At 34.2% G+C, this 27950-nt stretch overlaps 3 protein-coding genes across 3 annotated transcripts; 2 read left to right on the top strand and 1 right to left on the bottom strand.

The window, feature by feature from the left end:
- Positions 1-11: 11 nt before the first annotated feature.
- Positions 12-27885, top strand: LOC128176162 (symplekin-like). The gene is made up of 32 exons (XM_052842271.1): positions 12-234; positions 1910-1978; positions 2854-2907; positions 3150-3223; positions 3587-3713; positions 3812-3918; positions 4024-4087; positions 4180-4337; positions 4766-4863; positions 5343-5497; positions 5658-5750; positions 6088-6255; positions 6374-6532; positions 6963-7041; positions 7242-7303; positions 8340-8463; positions 8548-8634; positions 8732-8933; positions 9480-9561; positions 9872-10054; positions 10496-10568; positions 10889-10985; positions 11283-11352; positions 12905-13013; positions 13203-13303; positions 13619-13805; positions 13929-14116; positions 24191-24367; positions 25271-25519; positions 25801-25929; positions 26090-26197; positions 27609-27885. Exons 1-32 carry the CDS (start codon positions 145-147, stop codon positions 27741-27743), a joined length of 3858 nt encoding a protein of 1285 aa, XP_052698231.1. The 5' UTR covers positions 12-144; the 3' UTR covers positions 27744-27885.
- On the top strand, positions 14495-17024 carry LOC128176163 (putative nuclease HARBI1). Its single transcript, XM_052842272.1, has 5 exons — positions 14495-15189; positions 15836-15948; positions 16118-16229; positions 16356-16479; positions 16752-17024. The coding sequence occupies exons 1-5, from the start codon at positions 14772-14774 to the stop codon at positions 17014-17016; spliced, it is 1032 nt and encodes a 343-aa protein (XP_052698232.1). The 5' UTR covers positions 14495-14771; the 3' UTR covers positions 17017-17024.
- On the bottom strand, positions 19371-23365 carry LOC128176164 (uncharacterized). Its single transcript, XM_052842273.1, has 5 exons — positions 23077-23365; positions 22420-22490; positions 21865-22011; positions 21227-21301; positions 19371-20461 (listed from the first exon to the last, which is right to left on the bottom strand). Exons 1-5 carry the CDS (start codon positions 23274-23276, stop codon positions 20247-20249), a joined length of 708 nt encoding a protein of 235 aa, XP_052698233.1. The 5' UTR covers positions 23277-23365; the 3' UTR covers positions 19371-20246.
- Positions 27886-27950: the final 65 nt, after the last annotated feature.

Raw genomic sequence — 27950 nt, 5'->3', positions numbered from 1 at the left:
AATATGGTTCGCGAAAAGCATCGGGGTCGGGAAACAGAGAAATCAACTTCCGTAAATTTTTTTTGGAAAATTCACTTTTTCAGGGTTTTTTTTTCTCTAGATTAAAACAACGCATGTGCTGTATGTGAAAATATAGAAAACGAAATGGCGGACGAAAGCAGACGATCGACTGCAGCACAGTTCTTCATGGACGAGGAAGACAAACACAATGAGTCGATATCGACTTATGATAAGGTACTGTAGAGCTTGGTATCAGGAGAAAACGTACCCAAGAGAAAACGTACCCAGGAGAAAACGTACCAAGGGTACGTTTTCTCCAAGAGAGAACGCACCCAGGTATGTTTTCTCTTGGAGAAAACGTACCCATTAAGATAATAAACATATAAGTTATATATTTTGAATAACTAATTTACTGCATTTAATATAGAGGAATTGATAGATAATAATAATTCTTTTATATGTATCGGTTGAATATTTAAAGGATTTGGACATGTCAGTTAGTTTTGATTACTACTTTAATGCATATTTTAATGAATAAATATATAGGAATATACAATTTAAATAAATGATATCTTTAAAATAATAATAGATCCTGTAAGGGTTTTCTTATATTTATCGATTAAATATCAAAAGGACTTGAACATGATTTAAGCTCAAAATTTTCAACTTTATGTCAAAAATAATTTTTTGATAGTTGATAAAATTTACCATGTTTGTGATAAGTATTCTGCTTTTAATATTAGTAATTTCAATGTAATTAGCCCTTGGAGACTTTCAAAGTTGTGTCAATTCAAGGGACATTTTAACAATGAAAAAAAAAACTATTCATAAAGATGATGTATTATCTATCGACAAGAAAAACAACAACAAAACGCGCTATCGACTTCTCGAGATATTCATAATTGAGTTCTCCAAATTATATTGCAATCAAAACTATTATGTCGATCTATATTTTTTTAACGATTTTATTTATATCAATGGAATGATTCCCGACTAATTAAACTGCTCAGGCAAAGTCGGTGCATTTGTATATAACACAATTATTGTCTAATTAATTAATGTACGTAATTATATAAAAACAAAAGCAACAATTAAATGATACAAATGTTTATTGCATAATACATAATGTATTTTATTGCATCCCAGAATATCTATTTAAACTGTTATTCATGATTTTTATAGGGTACGTTTTCTCCAAGAGAAAACGTACCTGGATACATTCTCTCTTGGAGAAAACGTACCCTAGGAATTGGGTACGTTTTCTCCTGGGTACGTTTTCTCCAGCATTCTAGAGCTTGTGTGCACCATACTGTTCACAGTCACCCGGTCACTTGCGGCATTGATCACCATCTAGATTATATAACATAAGCCTTTCGTATACTATTTTTTTCAATTGAAAAAATCTACGCCAAAACACTTTTTATATCTGACATTCACAGTAGATATATTTTTCTCTTTCTCTTCATATTGTAATCCATTCCCCTTTCTGTGCCAAGTTTGCTGTTTTAAAAGCAGCAATCTATTTAGAAAGAAAACATGTAAATTTTATGCTTCAGCTGACCTGTTAGTGCACATAATTGCATTTCCATGACATGATTGACATTACACACACGATGATGCCAAAAATCTCTGAGAATATTTTTAATGCTGGAAGTCTTGCGTATCAAAAATGATTAGATGAAATTAACATATATTAATGAGTGTAGAAAATAGCATTAGTTAGCTTGGAACAAAAGATACCAGTATTTTGCATTATTAAATATACACTTTAATGTACATGAAAATTTAAGCTACATGTACATGTATATTTTCAAAATCAAAAGGTATTTATAGAGAATCATTATCATGCAACTATTTTATGAATTGTTTCAACTTCCGTTATACTCTACAGTGAATTGTTCTTTTTCAGGTTGTTGAACTCATTAATCAGGCTTCTTTGATGTCAAAGGAAGCCCAAAAGATAAACATTCTCAGACAGGTATTCTTAAAGTAATGATGATATGTTTACAGTGCTACCTTTGCAGTGAGTTAAAGCAGTTAATTTTAAAGTGTACATATATGTATAGTAGGGCTGGGGCGATACTGTACTTAGCCGATTCGGTACATATCACGATACATGAGATGCGATACAATACATATCACGATACATTGCAACTAAATGAAAATATGAATAAGGATTACAAATTTATTCAATCAATTACCGCATGTCCAAAGTTATTTTGATATACCGGGGTATTTAAAATGAGCGTTGCACAATTTACAAATGGCTTTAGTCCCATATACACTAATTTTTCATAAACAAGTAATCCAAAAGTTGTCCACACTCCAGATTTAGCTTCCTAACAGTTTTGACAACTTTACGAGGTTTTCCATCATCTTTGTACTTTCATATTAGGCACGTGGACTAAAAATAGCCGATGTATGAAGCTCGGATATTTTTGGAAAATAAAAAAAAGTTCCCTTAGGTATTGTTGTATTAATGATAAATGTATCGATCCAAATATCGTCAAAATAAATACTGTGATGCTCCGGTGCATCAGTGGACCGTCCCATCCCTAATGTATAGCATTAAATATAAAAATGTCCATTATTTTCATACATGTATGGGTGTGTGAATGTGGTAAAAAAATTGAGATGTGGCAAATGTTAAAAAAAGGCATAGCTGCTAAAATGGCATAAAAACTTAAGTCTGAAATAACAAAATATCTAATATAGTATGTTTTTCATTACAAATGACACCGACCATTGTAACCCAACATTGACATTTCTACATGCTATCTTTGGCCTGTCTTGTAGGGTATGAACTACATGTACTAAGAATTAACCTTTTGATGATCTTATGAAATTTTCCAGGTTCAAGAATTAATCATTCACAAGGATCCGACTTTGCTTGATAATTTCTTAGATGTAAGTATAGAATTACTTGTAGGTATACCAGGTACAACAAATTGTTAAATCTAAGAAAGTTTTCTGATTGTGTACATGCTTTTTAAAAAAAAAAAAAAAAAACACATATATAGAGTCGAAAGACATATACATTAATTTGAAAATGGAAAGTTTTGTTACATTGTATATACGAACCAACAAATGTTTCGTAAATGAAGAAATTTTTCTCTATAAATATTGACATGTATATGCTTATTTTTTAGGAAATGCTTGCTTTTCAAAGTGACCGGTCAGTTGATGTGAAGAAATATGTGATAACCTTCATGGAAGAGGCTTGGTAAGTAAAACAGGTTGCAAACAAATAAATTATTATGTATATGTGACCTATGAATTGCAATACATGTACATTATACTTATAAATTGCTATACATGGTCATGTTGTATACAAATTGCTATTCATGTATATCTTAATTACAAATTGCTATTCATGTATATCTTAATTACAAATTGCTATTCATGTGCTATCAAAAGAAATTGTAAATGAATAAACCTTGTCATTATGTTACCATATTCATTTTAAAAATGTTTCACTCTGTATTTTCAACCTTTATGTTGAATCTGATTATTTCATCAACTCAACTGATTTGCTTGTACCAGATAGTATAAACTTTAAAGTAAATGAATGTAAAATCTGTTGCAGTAAGAAAGATCCTGAGCTGTTAAACAAGATACTGCCCTGTCTGCAAATTCTTCTGCAAGATGATAATGTCAATGTCCAAAAGAAAGTCATATTGTCTTTACCTCAAGTTTATAAAGTCATAGTAAAAGTGAGTTAAAAAAATAACATTATAGATGAAATTTTTTTTGATAATTGAGAGGCTTTTTAAAATCCAAGGAATGATAATATTTATATCTGATGTTTTAGTGGCTAGCTAAGGCCAAAAATGTAACAGAAGAAAAATCTTTTGTGTGGGAGACTATGAAATCCCTGAAAAACAGAATGTTTGAGCTTATTGACTCAGAGAATGATGGGTAAGATTTTAGGCTAACTTTTTTTGCAAAGTGTTTGCTTCATTTTTCGCATATATTTTTGTTGACAATGATGATGTACATGTACATTTTGTTTCTACATTACAGAATAAGAACTCATGTCGTGAAGTTTATGGAAGGGGTTATTTTGACTCTGTCTCGTAAAACTCCGGTATGTATAGAAATCCTCAAAGATAGCATAGAATTCTGATACAATTTAATGTTAGAAATTTATTATTTATTGAATAATTGTGTTGTATGCAGGATTCAGAGATACCAAAATCTTCCAAGCCTGATGCTGAGGTCACTTTGGATCTTGTTCCAGAGGACAACAAGTATCTAAAAGTCAAACGTTTGGAGGAGCAAGGCAAACAGATGTTTGAAACACTTCTGCAATTCCAAGCCTCACCTCACATTTCCAGGTATATACAGCCTCAATATTGGACATTTTCAGGTGAATGATAACAAAAACATGGACCAGTGATGTCGCTGACTTACAATGGGTGGAGGGGGTATTGTTGTAGTATAATTGTTTTATTGCTAACATACCACAAGAAATTAATATAATTGGTTGAGGTTTAAAGACTTGATAAAAGTCTCTCATTTAATTGTGTATTGATATTAATTTTTTAGCCCAAATAAAATTAGGAAAATGATAACATTTTGTGATTTTCATGTGTTTAAGTCATTTATTGGACAATATCCAGATTGATTGGTATTGATAATCATACGAAAGTAAATTATTCAACTTTTGGGATGTATTTAAAAGAAATAAGCTAAATGCATTTTCAGCACTTTAAGTGTTCTTTGAATGTACAGTGTATTAGATATACTGGGTTGCTTGTTTCAGTATAAACCTGATGACAGTCATGGGAAGTCTGACCACCATAGCCAGACAGAGGCCGTACTTCTTCGGGAAGGTGGTGCAGTCTTTTGAGACTTTGCAGGGTAAGTTAATTAGTTTTATTTACCTGTGCATGTATCATCCTCTATCTTTTATACATAGAAGTTATTCTTCAACAGTAAGTTTTATTCTAAAGATTTATTGTACTTAAAGGACCATTTGTGATGTGTAAAGGGGAATAATTTTTATCCAATGAGTATGAAAACACACAACCAGGTAGCTGCAGAACTGTAGCTCCATGGGAAATTTGGGTTGATGGACCTTGGAGCTACAGTTCCATCCATAAAAAACCTGTATATTTCTTGTGCACAAAAAGTTGCACTTAAATTAAACTTGTTTAGGAATATAATTTGTGAATATTTTCATTGCAATAAACTGTTGTGATATTTACCAGTTCTGGTCAAATGTGGGAAATATATGTACTGCAAATATCAATGTATAACTGGAATCAGGATTACACTTGTTAACTAGTCTATGATACAGATATGTAAATGTGTTCTATTAATGTGTCTGTGTTTTGTAGTAAATCTTCCGCCCACACTGGCGAAGTCTCAGGTGAGCAGTGTGCGTAAGAACATGAAGATGCACATGTTGTCCCTGCTGAAACACAAGGCCTCAGTGGACTACATCACACAGATAACCACACTCCTGACAGACCTGGGGGCCACCAACTCGGAGGTAAGTCAGGTCAAAAAATACTGATGGTTGAATGAAGGCCGATTTGATGTTTGTCAAGAAGTACAGTACATGTACAATCATTGGTACCACGCCGTAAATGTTTACTTAATATTGCCAGTTAGTTTTAAGACTGAATTGACAAGTTTTCTACTATTTAAAGGTGATGAAGAATATGCCAAAGATTGACGAGAGCAGGAAGAGGAAGCTGGAGGACTCGGGCGGTACAACAAAGAAAGCCAAAATAGAGAGTGAGGTGGGACATTGACAGCTTAAGTAGAAAACTGATAGAACATGGTTAAGGAAATTTTAGTTGGAAGTCATTTATGAATTTTAAAAGGAGTTGCAATTTGATGATTTTAGAAAATGGGATCAACTATCTTTATTTTTTTTTTTTTAAACTTATACTGTGTATAGTAGCAATTTTTGTGCTCATTCATGCTTTGATTTGATATGGTTGCTATTGTTGATGTGTATTTTTGCAGCATTAGAATTTTCAACTGTATATAATAGATCAAGTTGGATGATGTTGCTAAGATATATACCAATATACACTTTATCAAAATTGTATAAAATACATGTATATGTTTTAGATTGAATTGGATGATGACGATGCTGGCATGACTCCTTTTGTGGATCGCTCTAAAGTAAAAGCACCTGCAACCCTCAAACAGCGACAGACTGCGGTAGACATCACCGCTGAGGACATCATCCCCCGCCTGACTCCACAGAATGTGGCAGATCTTGTCCTGATTAGCATGGTCAGTGTATTCATTGATTTCCTTTTTGAATTTCTTTTTGTAACTGGTTTACATCAGACTGTAAGGCAAAGTGAATCCCTCACAGGTGGTTCACAGGTAGTGTGATTTAATTTTACAGGTGATGTTGCCAGACCAGCTTCCTCCCCATTTCCAGGCAACCTACACCCCCATCGCTGCTGCCGGGACAGAGGGACAGATAAAACACATGGGGCGCCTACTGGCCAATCAGCTCACTGCTGCTGGAATGGGCAAGGGCATCGCTGAAGTCCAGCTTGAGGTAGCCTGTTGTGAAATCTTCAACATTTATATAAATTAATTATCTTTTTTTTCAGTGAAAATAAGCCTAAGCATCATTCATGGCCTTAATTATAAAATATCCCAATCTCAAGATATTGATGATGTATTTGATATATTTTTTGAAATACATGTACCAAAAAAGGCTTCATGATTATTAAATCTTAGTACATATACAGTAAACCAACATTTTTCACATTCAAAGCAATGTTCCAATATTTTTCAATATGAAGCAGTTCTTGAAGGTCTCTGTTATTGTTCAAGATTTAAAAATTTAGAAAAAAAGCTCAGTTGAAAAAGAATTCTGCTGTGAACCAGTTTTTCACTGGTAAATCCCAAATGAACATATAGGGAATGTAATTCGGTAGTACATTATTGTACATTTCACTTTTGGTACACTACTATTATTTTAGGAGGTGTCTGAGGAGGATGGAGGGGCGTCCCCTGAGTACCAGCCCACCTCTCCTAAACAGGTTATACAGACAGTTGTAGGTAAGAAAAACTGTACAAAACATCGTTCTCAATTCATTTGCATTTAGTTAAATGGTCTCCATTAGTTAATACTTTAAAATGACCTATTAAAACCTTACTATAAAACATATTTTTTTTAGTAACTTACTTGTTTTAATTTTAAAATACCTTATCTTGTTTATTATTTATATGGATATTATTGGACAAAATTTCTTTTTTAGGTGGCCTTACAGAAGCACTTGGGCCGTCATCTTCAAAGGCAGCTAATCTACCAGCAGCTCCAGTTAGTGTGCATTTTAGTCATTTTAAGTAACTTTATTAAGTTTCGTTAGAAATCTGTAAAGTGTGCAGCTTACTGAGTGCATACTGAGAAATGATTTTGTCTTAAAAAACAAAGGTTATTATGCAGGGGTGTCAAGGAAGCATGTGGAGTCTGTGTTAAATGTAGCTTATTTCTGAACATATTTAATACAAATATTTAATTTGAAATAATTCCTCGGACATTTAATTACAGATATGAACACTTTACTTGCCTTTGATAGTCTCTTTTTGTCTTTTAAACACCATCACCAGCCTATGTGATTCAGTTTGTTTACATCTAAAAATGGCAACTCTTGATCTCAAAGTGAATTTAACATACTTCAGTTTCTGAGGTTGCTAAGCATGTTTAAGAGAAAGTATGAGGCAACTTCTTATTTTACTTGTATCAATAGTTTGATCGATGCTTAAATTGAAAAGTGTTAAAAGTAGAATCTTTTGTTCTGTGTTGCTTTGATGCAATTTTAATATACTGTTTTCTGTGAAAACTGTTTTAAAGTTGCGAAGGTTTTCTAAAAACTGGACGAATAACTATTTTATCGAGGAGAAAATAGGATTCTAGCAGTAGTTTTCATAAATCTGAGATGTTTTACCTTTATTAGAAATGTTTATTGTTTAGGGAAAACCTTGAGGTAGTGTTGTTCTAACTCATTTTATATTAACAAATAAATATAAGCTACATATTGTATTTATAGTTCTCATGTGATTTTACACCGAGGTTTTCGTAATGTACTTCTTGATTTTATTGCATGTTTTATGGTCTGATTCAAAATGGTGATTAATTTTTTATACTATTTTTAATGTTACAATCAAAATAAGGCGCTAAATTGCCCATATGCCTCCTTAACCTATCCATGTACATTTTTAGAAAAATAATGATGGATATACATGTCAAAACTTTGATATTGCGTTATAAGCCAAATTATTTTTCTCTCCAGATAGTAAAATCATTTCGTAACAAATTAAGATTAAGATTCACATTTTAAATCTTGATATTTCAGCAAATACGATCTGTGAGACCTGGAATCAAACAATTCAAGCTGTCCACAGTGACCTCTGACCTGGACAGAGACAGGTTGGATGAAATGACCATCGCCTCAGTCAAACGAATCCTACAGGCAGAGAGTAAGGCAGAACCAGCCCTCGTGTATAAGTATTACTTATTATTGTGATACTCACTAATAGTGTTTTGTTTTTTCTTTTAATCAGAAAGTGCATCATTAGGGAATGCTTTGTCAGCCCGAACCAAACTCCTGACTAGCCTTGTGTCGCAGTTTGGTGGAGAATTAAAAAACTGTAAGAACTTTTTGCTCATGTAATTCTTAGATAGAAATAATCAGATATAAAGGACCTAGTTTAGGTGCTTCAATGATTTGGTTGTTTATGTTTGCAGTGCTACAAGAATATATATTTGAGGACCTGCGTAATCGTTCTGACCTTGCCTTTGCCTGGCTGTACCAGGAGTATGCCAACTGTCAGGGATTCTGCGCGTCTAATCTTCGCAATGAGCGGACCTCACTGGCCAGCTATGATGAATGCCTGACAAGGCTGTTATCAGGCCTCCTTGAGCGAACTGAACAGACCACGAAGGAGGGGTTCGTTATGCTTTTTTAACTTTTTAAAGTTTGTTAAGAAAATTTTTAATTCTGTTGTTGGTTAAGGTGTCATTATCCATTTTTTGGACAAATTGAAACGAAAGAATTGTTTTAACATCCGCATGCACACCTCTTTGTGTTTGAGTGATATATTACAAATCTTATTGGCATAATGGAAAGAAAACCATATAGCTTTTGACAAATCATCCCATTCTGCATGCTTCTTTAGAATAGGAATAAGTTAAACCCTTCTCATTTCCAAAGTTATAGGCAATTATTCCTCAAGATAACTGGTTTTGTTGAAAATGAGCAATACAAATTTTAGGTATGAGTTTGCAATGGTACACAAATTAGTTAACTTGATTTGATGTACAACATTTTGCAAGGAAATACCACCAATTTTTAACTTGATCAAAGGTGATCTGAGCTTAGCAGTGGTAATTCTTTGGTAACACGTTTGAAAACATTTCCTGTTCTGAGGTAATGCTCCGTTTAGCGGTATTCTTGTTTCATCGAGTCTTTCATCTATTTTTCTTGTTCTTGCAGATTGTTCCATCGTCTTATTTTGGAAGCTCCTGCCATCACTGATAATGCCATTCAAATTCTCAAGAAATATTGCATGGACCAGGTAAATTATTGCTCTATTGATATACTGTAACATTTATTCACATAATGAATTATAATGCCATTCAAATTTTCAAGAAATATTGCATGGACCAGGTAAATTATTGCTCTATTGATATACTGTAACATTTATTCACATAATGAATTAGAAATTCCTTATTTGGTTTATTTTCTTGCAGGTACATGTACCTCATTTTGATTTCCCTTTAAAAGATGGACATCCACCTAAGTTAACATACATGTACATGTACATGTTCTGTAGATGCATTAATGATTATACGATTAATCAAGCAATGCACTTTCCTCTGTTGTAGGATCGGGTGGTGAGTGGGATCAACACGCTGCGTCAGCTGATCCTGACACGCCCCGCCCACAGACTGAGGTTCCTAGAGGTCCTCCTTATGTCATGTCACCATGACATGCCTGAGGTCAGGGCCACTGCCATCCACTGCAGTAAACAGCTGTATGAGAAGGGGCATATCAGGCCCTACATAGAGGTTAGTACTACAGGAATCTTAATGTATTACCGGTATGTGTACTACATTTAACGTAAGTCATTTCTCAAATAGAGATCAGATCTACGGTAAATGAGTTTTAATGGAACCTTTGTAAAATCTAAAAATAGTTTCAAGAGTAAAATTATTTCTAGAAGATTATTTAAGTAACTTTGCTCTGAATTTGCAGCTGTGTTAAAATCTATTGTAAAACTGGGATGTTTTCCTGTAAATCTCTTTATTCAATATTATGTACATATGTCAAACTTTCATCCAGTTAATTTTTTTTAATACATGTAGCACCAAGTAATACATGTATACATGCCACAGGTTTTATCTTACTGTTACATTCCAAAGATGATGTTGGAGGTAAAAACAGAGAATAAAGATCCTTAACAAAATGGGGTTGAAATGCAAATAGTAGTATTTTTCTTTTATTTTCAGCAATATGCCATAAAAATGTTGAAGAATCTCTTGCTAACAAAACCACCCACAGAAATGCTTGGGAAAAGTAAAAGTAAGTGTTGAGCAGTGGCTACATGTATATTTATACACTTCATTTTCATACTATTCTCATTCATTATTTTTAAAGATTTTACAAAATTTATTAGTTTAAATGATTTTAGCATTAATAAAAATGTAAAGAATATTGTTTGAATACCAGTAATTATCAAACATACACTGTAAGTCATTGGTGAATATATTTTGAAGAACATTCAGTGCTAGTATTTGATATAAAGCAATTAAGAGTGTAAATGTGTATGATAGTCCTTTGATACATCATTTTGTGATATATTCAAAAATAACTTAACAAAATGACCTTGACCTTTACCCTAGATGACCCTGCCTTGCAGTCCTGGACTGAGGACACTATCAAGATGTGTCTGTACCTGTATCTCGGCCTCCTGCCCAACAATCACAAGCTGATTCACCAGTAAGTTTCTTCTTCTGGGTCAGAATGCCCAGCATCCGCAAGTTTAGCCACCAATAAATTCCTTAATTTGAGTCAGAAGAATTCAAGAGGTGTAATAATTCTGAGAGAAGGAACTGTCAAATACAAGTTGTTTAGCCACATGCTGTTTATTAATCAGTTTTCCGGTAAAGAAATTTATGGAAGTTTTATCAACATGAATTCAGTTTAAATAGGCATTAAGAATTGTTTAGAGTAAAACAAACAGAGGTAATAATTTGGAAAAAGGCTCATTGATGCGTTGATTTTACATGTGTTTAGATTGGCAATGGTGTACACCTCAGCTGGAGCTGACATCAAAAGAATCATTCTTCGAGCTCTAGAGAACCCAGTAAGTACTTGTATACTGTAAAACGAGAAAATTCCGCGCATACATATTTTAGCGCAAACGCAAGTGCCAGTACATTAGCGCAATTATATTTTAGCGCATGCATCTTTTCTTTAAAAAAGAATACAAAAAATGTTGTTGTTTGATAAACGAACACGCCCAAAATTTAGTTTTGTGTTCACTCAAGCACGTGAACACAACGACTTTGATTTCTATCTCGCATGCACGGTAAACTGTCGTTAAGAACAATACACTTACTTTTGTGTAAATCGTCAGTAGATAGATATGAAAACTTCATTTGTTGGCGATGATGTGTAATTTTTTTGGTAAACAAATTTGAGTTATCGGACTTTGAATTTAACGTGTCGACTTGGATAACACAAGAAGAGTCCCGAAACTAAAAGTGAAATCGAATGCTACATTTACCACGAGTTTCGATCACCATGACAGAATCTTTTTCACAGTAATTTTACATGAAAAAACCCCCCACAAAAAATAGGTATCTACTTGTTATCTTTATATCCACTAATCAGAGATCAAAGAAATTATGATCAATCATGTACATGTATTGTCAGCGTTAACGATCGCCACGCTTAATCACATTTTCACCTCGAGCCAGTCGAGGCGCTAAATGGAAGTGGCATGGGGAGAAGCCCAATTTTCAAGGTGCTAATGAGAGATATTAAAAAGCAATTAAAACTGACTTAATAAATCCATGTTTAGGCACTTATACCTGATAACTCATACCGTTTACCTGTGTAATTGTTTCAACAAACACAACCGACAGCATCTGATATTTAAATGAACACTTCTATATAGCCTTAAAAATGGACTGACGTTATTGTTTTGCAACTTATTATGCAAGAAATTTAATACATATGGAAAATCGTTGGCGCACTATTAATTTTAGCGCTCAGAGGCAGCTGCGCCAAAGGCGCTAAAATTTGTAGTGCGCCATATTTTCTCGTTTTACAGTATATAGATGGTATATAATGCTATGGTACAATCAGGTGCATGTGTTTATAGAGGAACAGTAGTGTGAATTTATTACCTGTAAATGAGAGAGTATTTAGAGTTTAAAAAAAATGCAGTATATTTTTTAATGAATTTATTAAAAGTAAATACATGTGCTTCAGTGTGTAATTAAACTATATACCGGTACATAGTATAGAAAGCATGTACATGTATTTTAAATGTGTAACTACCATGCAGTTCATGTATAAATAAGATTGTCTTCTGGATTATGTAAATGTATTACACTCTCATACAGATTTATAAATAAAGGGAACACATCTATATGCATGCCATTGAGTAAATACTGTATAATATACATGGGAAGAAAGAGAGAAATGTACAGTGTACATGTCAATAAATACATGTACATACAATATTGTGTATAGTGTAGATGCTTGTGAAGATTTTTCATTCAAATACAGTGCTCTATAAAAATTTATTGCCTTTTCCAAGAGTCAAATATTTTAAGACCTGTACAAGTTGTAGCAGTTGTCGGTTAATGCCATTTGAATATTTCTATCACCAATGACACTTTGATCAGGTTAAAGGAATGGGAATGAAATCACCCGAGCTGTTGACTCTTGTGGAGAGTTGTCCCAAGGGAGCAGAGACCCTCGTGACCAGGGTCATTCATATCCTGACTGATAAAGGTATCACAAATCAGATATTTCTACATACTGTCATATTAAATCTTTATTAATACTCAAGTTCCTTTAACACAAAAATGTATAATAAGTATATAGCTTAAGGTATAATCATAATCAGAAATGTTGCATATTAATATAACAAGTATTTTACAGTACTTGTACTGAAAAATTCACATCCATCTCTTGTTTTAGCCTCTCCATCGCCTGAGTTGGTGGAACGAGTCCGAGACCTTTATCACAAGCGAGTACCCGATGTCCGATTCCTGATACCTGTACTTACAGGGCTATCAAAGGTACGGAGGTCGCACAAGTAATTAGTCAGCTGTTTCTGAAAATAAATCTCTCAATATTAATAGCAGGACATTTCGATTGTAAATTAAGAATAGAGTAACTGTGTATGTAGAACTGTGAATAGTTATGATATTAGTTATGATAAAAGAGCATGGTAATAATGACTTCTCTCAAAATATTAGTATACATATTTTACTGAGTTCTCATTTGGTTGGTTATTGGAGAGAAATATGCTTTTCTTTGCTTTATTGATTAAATTGTATATCTGTGTGTTTATTGATTAAACTGTATATCTGTGTGTTTTTGTGCGATTGCAGGATGAAGTAATACAAGCTCTACCTAAACTCATCAAGCTGAACCCCATTGTTGTAAAAGAGGTGTTTAACCGTCTGCTAGGTGGCCATAGTGACGCCAACTACACATCTCCTCTCACTCCGGTCGATCTGTTGATAGCACTGCACAACATTGACCCAACCAAGTGTGACATGAAGACCATTATCAAAGGTGTGTACTGGTTTATTAATTAAAGTGAAGCACAAATTGTAAGACAGTTGTAACACCACCACCCCCACCTCACCTGGAGTTTACCTGTGTGAAATATATCACAGAGTAATATTGTTTTTTCAGCCACCAACCTGTGCTTCAGTGAGAAGAATATTTACACCCAGGAGGTGTTGGCTGTGGTGATGAAGACTCTGATGGAGCAGGACCCCCTACCCACACTGTTCATGAGGACCGTCCTACAGTCCCTGTCAATGTATCCCAGGCTGATGGGCTTCATCCTCAACATCCTACAGAGACTCATATCTAAAGAGGTATACTTTCTCTCTCTCTCTCTCTCTCTCTCTCTCTCTCTCTCTCTCTCTCTCTCTCTCTCTCTCATAGAATTCAAAAGTTGTTCAAATTTTGTCAAAATACACATATACTACCTTCAACATGTGTGTACATAAAACACCAAGTTATACACTTTTATCTTGATTCAAAAATAATTATGACCTCAACATTTTGGCACATTGTCGAAGATTTAGTAAAAAATGGTGAAAAATGGCACATTTTCTCATAGATTTTGAAGAGGAAAATGTGTCCCCAGCTGTCGCCCACAACAGAATTAATATATTTTATGTGTTTTAACATGATAAAGTTATTATAATGTGAGTTTCATCGTGGGCGATGGCTGCAAACATAGCTCTCTATTCTGGCTTCGGGGCCACCAACGCTGAGATTTTCTCAAATCTGAGATTTCTCAGAAAATTTGAGTTTTTCTCACCAAACTGTGCCACCAAATAAATTTTTTCTCAAACTCAGACTTGACTTTGAGTTTTGTCTCAAATTTGAGATTTTTCTTAAACGTGCGTGCCACCAATGTTTTTTCTGACTCAAATGAGAAAAAAATTTGAGATTTCTCAGAAAATCTTGAGATTGGTATACAGTAACCTCAAATAAAATCTCACGTGAATTCACTCATCAAAAATGGCCGTCAGACGACGTCTGCAACGTCAACGTCGCCGTCGCAATAGAGTTCCGAGACGTTTCAATGATCGTTCCAATCCCCTAGAGACCCTCAATGAAGCTGAGGTATTCGAAAGGTATCGATTTGTCCCAGAAACTATTATGTTCCTTGTGAGTTTAATGCAAGACCGGTTAACATACCACAGCCATCGTAACAACCCTCTTACCCCTCTGTATCAAGTTTTAGTAGCGCTACGCTATTTCGCTACGGGGTCGTTTTATATTACCATTGGGGACACGCTGTTAGTATCCAAGAGTTCTGCAGGGAGAGCCGTACGTCAGGTGACCGACCTTCTCTGTCATCATGTCAATGAATTTATTCGTCTGCCTGGCAGAGATGAGATTTCTGGCATAAAAAACAACTTCCATAAACTTGCAGGTAAATATAGCGTCTGCATTTTGTTGACCTTCACCCAATAAATAATGAATCCTGAACCCGATCACACATAGACCTACATAATTTGCAAATGTTTTACCGGTATATAACGGTACTTCTTTACTTACAGTACACATTTGTATAACACTGTTCATACAAAAAAAATCAATAAAAAACTCTACATACAACAGCATTTGAAGCAAATAAAGGTTTTATCAATGCATGCGCGGATCTAGAGTTTTATCTACATTAATATCGAAAGGTGCCCCCATTCCACCTTAAATTCACAACATGAAGTACACCATAAATAAGCCTCTGACCCCCATGGTAAACAAGTTTATCCCTATGACCCCAATGAGAAGTTATGGATCCGCGCATGTAGTATAAGAATAATAGTGGTGGATCAAACGACTTGTCAAAATTTACCGTGTTTCATTTGTTTCTTAAATATTCGTGTTTTTAATTTTTAATTAATGAACTCAAATGTTTCTTAATTAAAATTATCGGTATCACAAGGGCAGATGATAAATCTAAAGAAAGTACAAAATTGAGGACCCCCTTCCACCACCCACCCCCCACCCCCAATTATAAAATAACACGTGTATTCATGTTTATGTTCATGCAATTTAATAATAATATTTTATCACAGGATTCCCGGGTGTTATTGGTTGTATAGATGGAACAATGATAAAAATTGTATCCCCGTCAGAAAATGAAGCAGATTATTTATGCCGTAAAGGCTTTTATGCGCTCAATGTACAGGTAAATAAACAATTAAAATATTGAAAGATAATACATCTGTTGTTCAATGTATTTTTTTAAAACTATTTAAACAGCAAGTCAACTTGAACATCTTTTTTCCCCCATGTTTTAGATATGCCCTTCTAAAATATATATATATATATATATATATATATATAAACATTTTCAGATGACATGTGATCCTCAGTTTAGAGTGTTGGATGTCGTTGCAAAGTGGCCAGGAAGTGTGCACGATGCTCGGATTTTCAGGGAATCCAACTTATGCACACTTATGGAAGAAGGCATGTGGAAATTCTGTACCAAGATGTCCTGTATTTTTTAATTCCTGATACACTGTGTATGAGATATTTCACGAAGTACAAGCTGAAATTTCAATGAGTAATTATTTTAAATATATTGATAAACAGGGCATCTATCGGGCTTTCTACTAGGAGATTCTGGATACGGCCTGAAACCTTATCTCTTGACCCCGTATATAGCGGAAGATGCTCCTGGAAACAGACGCTATAATGCAGCACATTGTAGAACAAGGTTACATATTGCATAATGTTTTCTGCCTCAAAACGAAACAAACTTTGTAAATAAATTGAAAACTTACAAAAATCTATTTCACACCAGTTATTTTCTAAAAATCAGCCACAATGCTTGAGTATGTCATTAAATTATTGCTACCTCTATAAGGCACATACATGTAGTATCAAATGTGCAATCATGTATAGTGGAATATGATAGTAAAGCGATATTACATTTCACTTTAAAAATCTTATTTATTGCTGCATGTAAGTTCTTCAATAACATTTCAGAGTCACGATTGAGCAAACATTTGGAATTTTGAAAAAGAGATTTCATGCCCTCCACTGTGGCCTTCGGACCAAGCCTGAAAGAGCGTGCAGAATAGTGACAGCATGTGCTATTCTCCACAACATAGGTATTCAACGGAGGGACATTCTGAGAGACTCAGACTTGACGAATGCAGTTGATGTGGCCGTGGACGTCCACGTTAGGGTTCCAGAAGACGCTGTAGGACGCACCGTGAGGGACCACGTGAGAGATACATACTTCTTATGAGTACGTTTCTATGCAAAGTCAACATCTTAGAATTTTAATTATAAAATTACAGTTTACAATTTACTACTTTATGTACCGGTACCTTATACATATTACTAACATGGTGAATTGATTAATGAATAATTATAACTAGAGGTACTGTGAGCAAGCTCACAATTGATACCCCCCGCTAAGAAAAAAATCATAACGCGTGTATTTTTGCTATAATATAGAAATATTGGATGAATCTATTTCACTGTCCATATTCTATCAATAACAACTGCTTTATTTTTGAAAACTGTTAATTTCTAGCTTCTAATATTTCCATTAATACAAAACATGACACAGACAGAATTTAGCTTTTTTGAAACGACCTTGAACTTTCTCAATTGACCTTGGGTCAAGGTCATGACACACCCTTTAATCATAAGCAATCTTTGTGTGAAGTAAGAACTTCCAATGTTTCCCCATAAGAAAGATATGGACTGGACACGAATTTTGCATATTTTTTTTTGCCAGTGACCTTGCCCTTGCCCGAATGACCTTGGGTCAAGGTCATGACACACCCCTAGGTCATAAGAAATCTTTGTGTGAAGTAAGAACTTCCAATGTTTCTCCATAAGAAAGATATGGACCAGACACGATTGCACAGACAGACGGACGGACAGACAAGGTGATTCCTATATACCCCCCAAACTTTGCTTGCGGGGGGTATAATAATAATGAATTAATGAATGTCAGGAATTTTCACTGACTACAAATAAATACAACAATTGGTGCTAAAATAATCATTGATGATAACATTTAATAGAGTTGAAAACAATCAGATAAAGCAACTTACGTATATACATGTAGTCACATATATCCACCATTCAATCAAATACATGGACATGTAAACTACTTAAACATTAAACAAGCAATACAACGCATCATCTCAACTTGTTAAAATAATATCATTGTCAAATATATATAAAAGATGAAACAATTATTCTTTCATTACAACTTTCATATAATTCTTACTGGTATTACAAACTACAGTGAATAAATCATACTGGCATAAACTTGAATACTCGTATTGCTAAAAGTGCAATGTATCACAATCATATCATATTTAACATTCTTCAGTGGACAGTGACTTAAAATGCACACATCATTAAGAACAAAAATGACTTATTTTCAAAGAGGAAGCTTATCATCCAAAGCTTAGAGTGGCATAATATATTTTGAATAGTAAATATTAATAAGAGGCCCATGGGCCACATTGCTCACCTGTGCAATATAAATAGCTATTACTTTAAGTATGCTTTATGGGATCCAATACAAAATACTCAACGTATAATTACATGTTTAGGTTTTGTTTACAAAGACGATCAAATATTTCTTCACAAATTTCTATGTTAAACATTAAGCCCCTTTCATTGTTTCATTGTCAGAAGAAGATATTATAACATTTTGTCTTCTATCCTATAAAATCAAAGGCCGGAACGGCCACAAAGGCGTCGAGCTGACATGTTCTTTTATATAGACAGATATCAATAATTAGAATTTGTACTTAGGTCGTATATCAAATAACATTTGAATAAAAAAGTAACTGAATTATGTTTAAATTTGTGTTGCTTTAAAAACAAAAAATCAGTATATTTCCTTATAAAATAGATAGTGATGCGTTTATAATACAATAACTCATCATGGTTACAAGAATCAAAAAAGAAATTTCAAAGTTCAAAAATAAATTATTTTCTTTCTGCTTTAAAAAGTCTTTGAACGATTTTCACAGGTTCATAATATGAATACATCAACAGTGTGCCCCTAATTATAATAATAAAACATACTTCTATTTATATTTCAATTCCCTTTTGAAACAAGATTACCTATGGTTGTTTACAAACAAATCCACAACACGTGCTATCTTAAATGCTTGACCAAACCAACTGCATTACCCTGTTTATTTATTGCAACAAAATTAATAGATATGTTTATCGCTTACATTTATATTGGAGACCGTGCCCGATAACAAATAAATTTACATATCAAATTTTATTTCTATCGGGCACGATCTCCACTTAAAATGTAAGCGATAAACTTAAATAATATTTAGTGAATTTTTTCACTTTATTATATTCATCCGCCATTTCTTGATTAAGCAAATTTAGACTTATGCAATGAGTTGTCAATAACCAGGGATGCAAAATCAGGTTTTTTGTACACAATTTAGTTGAATAAATGGAATAAAAATCTTGCAATACGTTTAACAATTTAAAGAACTTATTTCTTATGCGCATTTAAAAGGCGGTGCAGAGCGTGAATTTTTGGACGATTGCCAATCAAGACGATCGCTAGAAGGCTGCCGAGCATTAGCTCGACGCCTTAAAAATTCATCACCTTTATGACACCACCTTATGCATATCATATGAAAATCATAGTTTTCCTTCTTGGATACTGTTTTGACACTATATCATATGTTAAAAGCTGGTATGATAATCATATTTTCATTTCATACAGTATTATAAGATACAATGTTTATCAATACAATAATATAAAATACAATATTGCATCCTTTGATTCTTACAATATAACATAACTTGGGGCAGTTTACGCTTTATAAACCGCGAATATGATACAATATAGTATTATACGATACAATATCATATCACAAAATACATCAAAATATTTACTTTCAGCTTTCAGCTCAGGTGAGCTAAAAAAGCTATTATCTATAAAACATTTGACCTGTTCCAAAAAACTTAACCTCCTCCAGCATCCGAAACCTATAGCTCAGATTTAGCACTCAAGCCTGTCGGGTGCATCAGTATCATAACGCGCACCATCCATGCAAGTTTAGTAATGTTAGGGCATAAGGTCCCCCCCCACCCCCGGACACTTTGTCTCAATGAGCTGAAAAACCAATAATTCTTTATTAACTCCCTCTGAAAGAAGACATGTATAACTTTCTATTTTAAGAAACTGCAATTACCTTCATATTAAAATGCTTTGTTCATAGTTTGGTTAAAATTGACCTTTAGTTCTGAAGATGAAATTGTGAAAAGATTACAACATGAACGATGGCAACAACCACAATAGACAAATTTTTTATCAGAAAAGCTCAAAGTTATATTTTCGGTTCATTAGGAAAAACTCTTCAAAAATGAAGTGGATATATGATTAATTAGGAGTAAAAATGTCATTATATGGCACCAGAAATGTGCTGAGATATCAGCTCTTACCTATCGTAAATTTCTATGTAAAAACTTTCAACATTCATTGCTCTTCAACATTTGAGCTACTACCTCAGGATTATTATTACATAAAATTTGGAATTTTAGGTCATAATATGATTTCTTGGCCACAATGAGCTGTCTCTCGTCTTTCAGCTTCTCTATTTCTTCCTGAAGTTTATCATTCTCTAATGATAGGTTCCTTTCCTCTAGCTCCAGGATGGTAAGCTTCCTCTTTTTCTTACCAGAATCTGTATTATAAAAACAACAACAAAATAAAACAAAAAGCCCATGGGCCACATTTCTCATCTGAGCAATAATAACCATAACCAGATATCTGTGAGCTAATGCTCACTAGTGATACCCCCACCACAACACAACCAGAGCGATCTGTTTTCATCGCGTCGTCAGGATGAACTTCTTGATAGTTAATGTTAATTGCAGTTTTATAAACTACACAAAGCAATTAGAAAGTTTGAAGGGGGCTTAACTTAGAAAAAAAATCTTGACAAACAAGAAAAAAGGGTTTTCTGGTTACGGTTATGTATAACTTTGCCAAAAAAGTGGTGGGGGGAGGGGCTAAGCCCCCTCTTCCAATAGCCCCCAGGTTCCGACGCATATGCTACGCAGTTAAGTGTTTTCTTTGAAGTTCATACTTGTAATTTAAATTTTGGACAAAATCTATTTTATATCTATTTTTGTGGTAGATATAGTTACGTTGAAAGTACTAGCAAATCTTCGAAAATAGGTAACTGAAGTGTTGAAGCAAAGGGCTGTGTCAAAAAAAGTTCTGACCGGAGGTATTTGATAAAGCATCACCCGTTTGATAAAGCAAAGGCTTATCATATGGGTAATGTTGGAATGATCACATGGATATGGACTTGGTTTACACATGATCAAAACATGTGAAGCCAGAAGGGCTTCTCGGAGAATTTGATCATGTACCAACTAAGTTCATTGACCTGTGTACTTTCTATAATTGTTTCTATCAAAATATGATTTAAGAATTTATTTACCTTGTACATCCTTCTTCTTTGCAGGCACATCTGAAGATGCTGAAGAAGAGGTGGAAGGCTGAGTTTCCACTGGATCTTAAATAAAAATTGCCAGAGTTTCTTAATATGCTTGTTCCTATTTTTTTTTTGCAACATTTTGGACATGAAACTTCACATACAAATAAGTGTTGGGGTTTGATATACCAGTATATCCTGTACTTAACTTTCTCATAAATTCAACAATTGGTTCATGTTTTTTTTATATCATATACAAAGAAGTGGGTCAGTGCTATGAAATCTTCTCTGGTTTACATTGTGATAGAAACACCACACTGTTGATTTTAATCTCTGCCCTTCAGGCTATACATGTTAACATAAACTCTCAGAAGGGCTTCTCAGAAGATTTGATCACTTACCAACCAAGTTCATATCCCACTGAACTTTTTAACATTGCTGCATATTTATTATTTGAAAAATGCAAATAGTTTAGAACTGTTAGAATTACTGAGATGTTATGTTAACAATAATTCAAGCCTGTGCTATGACTTTTTGACATCATGAAAAAGTTGATACAGAATTAAATGTTTTAATTTATAGGTTCATATAGGGAAACATATTTGCAAAAGTAAATACTTCAATATACAACACAATATAGTTACCCGCTGTATCTATTCCTCCACATATTCCTTCAAGGGAAGGCCTTCCTTCCAGTTGTTCCAAAATGGAAAGCTCAACTGGTGTGGGGCTTGGTGGCTTGGGACCCCCTCCTGTCTTTGGGCGTTTTGATTCTGATAACTTTCCTTTGGCTACAATTGATCATCATTCCTTGTTAGTGAAATTTAAAGATAAGAAGATTATTCAACAATAATCATCATTATGCAAACCAAATATATCACCTAATTTGATTGGCTAAACATTTCATAATATATATCATAACTTGCCTAGTAACGTCATGATACGACATGCATGCCAAATGTTATAATCTGCCTGACATTACAATTGAAATTTTACACGAATCGTCATTTTAACAAACAATATGCCTTATTTTCTGATTTCAGTTGTTCGAATATTATTATAAGGAATGAATTTAATTTCTACCTATGACGTAAATTCATCGGGAAGTGCTCATTCCCACAGAAACCACGAAAATTAAGCTATAACAAATTCTAATGATTCCACGGTATAAATGAATCAGTTATACCACATGTACCTACCCCTCTGCTTCAAGTTACTGTACTGCTTGGCAGCCTCCCCACTTGTCCTCAGTATTCCCGAACCACTGCTCCTAAAATAGTATTTATTGTCATGCAGTGATGCTCAATTTGGATAAATAATCTGTGTACATTGCACATCATTATACAATTTATAAAACATAACCAATGAACTGTCTTGACAATCAAAAGTTTCCATAATTTATATGCCCCTAAATAAGAAGTAATTTTCACAGCATATAACATTTTTTTCATTGTGTACTGTACTTTAAAAAATATTTCTTCATAAATGATATTCAAATTACTAATGTGCAATGTACACAATCAAGACAAGATATACATGTATAACAAAAACTGTTTGGCTTGCACTTATAGATTTAAGATGATTAAGGGCCTGCTTCTTCTAATCACATTTGATTTATAGAGCAATGCACCGTATTATAAGCCATTAAGCAATTAATTTATCACTCAAGAGGACTATAAAAACAAAACTTATCGCATTTTGTTTTGTTGAAGACTGGTTTTGCATCTGGGGGAAAACCATCCAACTCTGTGAACCCGCATAGATGTTTATTCTATATTTATCGGTCAAAACCATGTGACACTTTGGGAATTCCCTAAAATAAAAACAACAATTTCAACTGGTGAAGATAAACATACCCGTTCACTGCCTGTGCAACCTCTCTCCAGGCAACGTCCTTCGCTATCTTCCCACCCCCAGCACCCTTAAATTTCCCAAACAATAAACCCTCCCTCAAATGCACTTCTTCCACCAAAATTTTCTTTTCTAACTCGGTCCAGTTAGGTTTTTTAATTTTTAAACTGGCGTCTGAGACACTTTCAGAACACTCGCTCGCCATTTCTGAACGTAATGAATAATATTTACATGCAGACGACTATCACATGTGACGTCAGTTATAATTTTCACATGTAATTTACATAAATAACGCGATAAACAAGAAAATGAAAGTAGAGTTGACTTACCCGATCGACGCCATTTTTCCTGCGAGGCCGCTTGCGGTAACGAAAATAAGCTGAGATTTTTCCGTAAAACTCAACTCTCGTGAGGCGACTCTGAGAAAGTTTGGTGGCACACCGTTTTAGCAGAATCTCACCAGAGTCAGAAATTTAAGATTTGAGGCTGAGATTTGAGCTGAGATTTTTATATGTTGGTGGCCCCGAAGCCTGGTGTCTTTTGCTCAGTTTTATGAAAATTACGGGAAAATGCACTGTTTGTGATGTCACAATTACCCTTGTGAAAGTCTAAGCAGATAACTATTTATAGAATAGTAGTTTATTGGTGTTTTTGTGTAAATATAAAATGTTTCATTTCCATTTTTGGTGATATTTTTAAAAATCTCTCTAAAACAGGGCAAAATATGACTGAAACTGTACCTAGTTCTTTGTTGTTTATCTCTGTGGCGCAATGGATGTAGCTTTAAGCTATTAATCTGCCGGTCCCGAGTTTGAATACCGCAGAGACTTTTATTTTCATGAACAGAAGTACATTGTACACTGTACAATATCAAAAAGATTTTTCCCCAAAAATTGAATTTTTACTGTCATTTTCAAGTCAAACACTTGCTAGAAATCCATATCTTTAAGTAATTTAGAAGTTCAGGTTTGTATGCAGAACTTTTCCCAGGCGTATGGAGATACCTAAATTAACACATATTTTATAGCTAATTAATTAATGTATAAGTTTTTAAAAATGCTCTTTTTGTTTTGCTGTGTAGTTATAATGATTTCACCACTACTTGTACGCATGCTTTAGGTTTGGAAGAACAAGAAGGTATGGGAGGGATTTATCCGCTGTTGTCAGAAGATGAAGCCTCAGTCCTTCACTGTTCTACTACAGCTCAGGGCTCCCCAGCTCAAGAGTGTATTTGAGAGTTGTCCTGACCTCAGGGAGCCCCTTCTGACACATGTCAACTCTTTTGCTCCTAACCAGGTTGGTCTCACTTTTTAAGAAGAATTTTCTGTTTGTGTGTTGGTTTACTTTTTATGAATTGAATAGTTTACTTGTCAGTGAGGAAATAGTATTTTAAAAATAAAGATTTGAATAAAATTGGTATTGTTATGTTGGTTCACTGTTGATGGATGCGAACGATAGCATTGTTTAGCCGCCTAACTAAAAGTCATTTTTTGAAAGTTGTCTAATTAAAGTTATTATTTTTATAATAATGTAAACATTTATGTATATTTTCATTAAATATAAATGAATTGGTCAAACAAAGAGAGATAACTTTTTATTTTGGGTTAAAATAGCTCATTTCATAATAGAAAATAACGGAAATGTTTTTTAAAACATCTTTCCCCCACCCCGTGAAACAAAAATTCCTTTTGAGGGGTTTTGATTATTATTATTTAGCATAGTTTTACCAAAGGGTTTGTTGTTTCACGGGGGGGGGGGGGGGGGGGGGGGAGACATATGTCTACAGACCGAAATACATTCCGAAAAAGGAATTTTGCTTTGTAAATTTTCGAAAAATAATTAATAGATATGAATTAAGTGAATTTTTACTTTAATATATATCGTAAATATGGTATTATTAAGTTTTTATGCACATATTGGCCGCTAAATAATATTTTCCTCACTCATAGAGACCGGTTTCAATGAATTTTTTTAAAGACCCCGCGTTAGCAAAACTTTTGTTTAATATTATTAATAAAAATAAATAATTTGATTACAAATTTTATTTTGATATAAATTAATTAGGATTTTATTATACTTTTTAGTAGAAAACTTAGTTTTTGAATATCTGACAGCAATTCCGAAATATTTGGATGTAAAATGTAGGCGGGAAACGGGCGTTAGTGTTCACAGTTCTTTTGAAATGTTATTTAATTACAGAAAGCCCACCTACCAAAGACAGTGTTAGCTGTACTGGAGAATCCCCCCGAGGTAGCCCCTGCTCCAGCCCAGCCGACTGAGGGAACTCCCTCAACCCCCACCATTCTCCCTGCTACACCCACAGTCCTTACACCCCCACCAACACAGGTGACCGTGGTGAAGGTCGAGGAATCAGCCCCTGCACCAATGGAGACTCAGACCATACAAACGGTCCAGTCTATACAGACAATAGGCTCAAACTTGGTTCAGGTAAATTCACAAATTTCACTTCCAATTCAAGGCATTTGAAGACTTTTAACTTGGTTATACTTGTCAATATGTATATTTATTCACCTCAATGGGCATATACATTAAAAAAAAAAATAAGATCATGATTATAGCAAATAATGAATGAAATAATAGCCCAGAATGTCCAGGTTCATATTACAGGCAACAATATGCAATATGATTCATTAATACAATAGTTATATGTACCAGTATTTGTGCTTGCTCTGTAACTCTATGAATAAGATGTTAATTTATTTGTATAGATAAAGCAAGAGCCGCGTGATGTTGATGAGACAGCAGCACAGGTATCAGAAAACAGAGACAAACAGGCCAAGTCATCCAGCGACAGAAAAGAGACCCCCTCCAGAAGAGGCTCAAAGAGGTCAACAGAGGTCAGTGTCCTTCTTATATTTTTTGCAGTCAAAAACATGAACAAAATTCTGTACAGTTCAGTTTGTTAGAATGGGGCATTCCTTTCGTTGATCATTACTTGGTAATGTGTCTCTAAAGGTAGTTTGTTGTTTATTTATTGACAAGTTCACACTTTTGTAGGATAAACCTGACACTGAAATGGAGGAGGTGGACTCCCCAGAGAATGCCCTGGCCATTGCTGAGGAGGCCATGGATACATCTGTTAACATTGACTCCCAGGGAGATCAGGTACACACATAGAGCAGGAACACACATTTCAGGGATTCATAACTGTCAATGCATCTGTTAGAGCTTCTTTATCACACTGGAGGTCCCAAAAATCTTTGAGATTATTCCCTATACTCCAACTCATGCTACTGTCTCTAAATGCATACATGATCTTTACGTTCAAGTCACCATGATTTATAAAGCAAGATGTTTATGCATGATTTTGGAGTATGGAGTTATCACACAGAAAGTTTTATAAACTAGCCAGATTGTGATAGAGTTAGTGGCATGTTTCTTGATATCTCTATAGGTTAGATCCTGTCTGGAGTGTCTGTTAAATCAGCATTTCATTGATAAGTCTCATTCCTAGTAAGTTATTAAAGCTGACATGAATTCATAAAAGCATTTGGTTGCTATATTAGTTTTGATCGCTCCTCTACTGCCACTGTAGTATATATACCGGTTGAGAAAGTTACGGTTGGTTGCTTTCCGATCCAGGCAGCCAGGTTGCACAGACTTCTAAATGCATGAACTACACATTGTAGTAAAATGTTTGTAGTAAAGAATAGAGAAAACAACAATCCATGAAATGCAAAATATATTTATTCTTTGAAAGGATTCCTAGATATCTTTATTATTTTGCACAGACAGTGCTGCCTCACTTCGCATTCGTATCGAATACGTGTGTCGTTCATATAGAGTGAATAACGTCTGCGTCTTTTTGAAAACCCCGGCGGCACTACATCCAACACAGTAGATAAATGATAGTAAATACAAGATAGAAACAACGTAACATCGTTTCCATCCGTTCCTACAAAAACGCCCCTTTTCTAAAATCTATGCGATCATTGACATTGCTCGATTTGCCACAGTGTGTGGTTTGTGCTTGTGCGATGTTATAACAAACACAGGAAAACAGTCCACAATTATCGAGGAATTTTATAAGTATCTGCACCTGGATTTCAGTCTGTCTTGTTTCGTCGTTTATTGGATATATCTTGCCAGTGCAGTGGTTGTCATTTTATTTTTCTTTAAAACGTGTTTTTACATGTCTTTTCGTCCAAGGTAACTTGTTCAGGTGTATGAAGTTCCTGAATGAAGCATGAGTAGCGCTCTCAGCCATATATAGGGGGTGTGTAGCGATGAGCAAAACAATAGAAATCGACAACTAATATGGCAGTAGTCAGAGATAAAAGGGAAATAATGCTTATTTATGAATTCATGTCAGCTTTAATGAAATGTGCATGGTTGCTGTAAGAGGTATATAACCATCATGTCCCATGGAAAAATTTCTTCAGCTTTATCATTATTGATTGTCTAGTATTAAGATACGATAGATGAGATAAATTTTGCTTTCTAAAATGCTTTTGACTTGCAATCTCTTTATACAAAATTCATACAGAATATTTATGGTCATGTACATAAATTTCAGTCTCAAGATTCCACAGGAGATAGTACTTCAAAAAAATCAAGGAGCCGGTCAAAATCATCAGAATCTAGGTCATCAGAAACTAAATCAACTGAAGGAGAGGTCAGGCCGAGAAGAAGCACAAGATCACGGAAATAAATCCCATTATGTTATCAGTGCTTGTTGAAAAGAGATTTGTTCAGTTTGTAGGCTGATTTCAAACTTTACATAATATCGGTACATGTTAAGTGTACCGGTACATACAAAAATGTTTAGTAAGACAATAAATATTTTGACTATATTTTTGTTTTCATTTATTATTTATTATTGATTAATCCAACTTCTTGGGAAAATTTTTATGATGTA

Source organism: Crassostrea angulata, chromosome 3, assembly GCF_025612915.1.
Source record: "Crassostrea angulata isolate pt1a10 chromosome 3, ASM2561291v2, whole genome shotgun sequence".
Lineage (NCBI taxonomy): Eukaryota > Metazoa > Mollusca > Bivalvia > Ostreida > Ostreidae > Magallana > Magallana angulata.
Note: the sequence above shows the minus strand (reverse complement) of the source record. Positions and strands in the feature narration are given on the sequence as shown.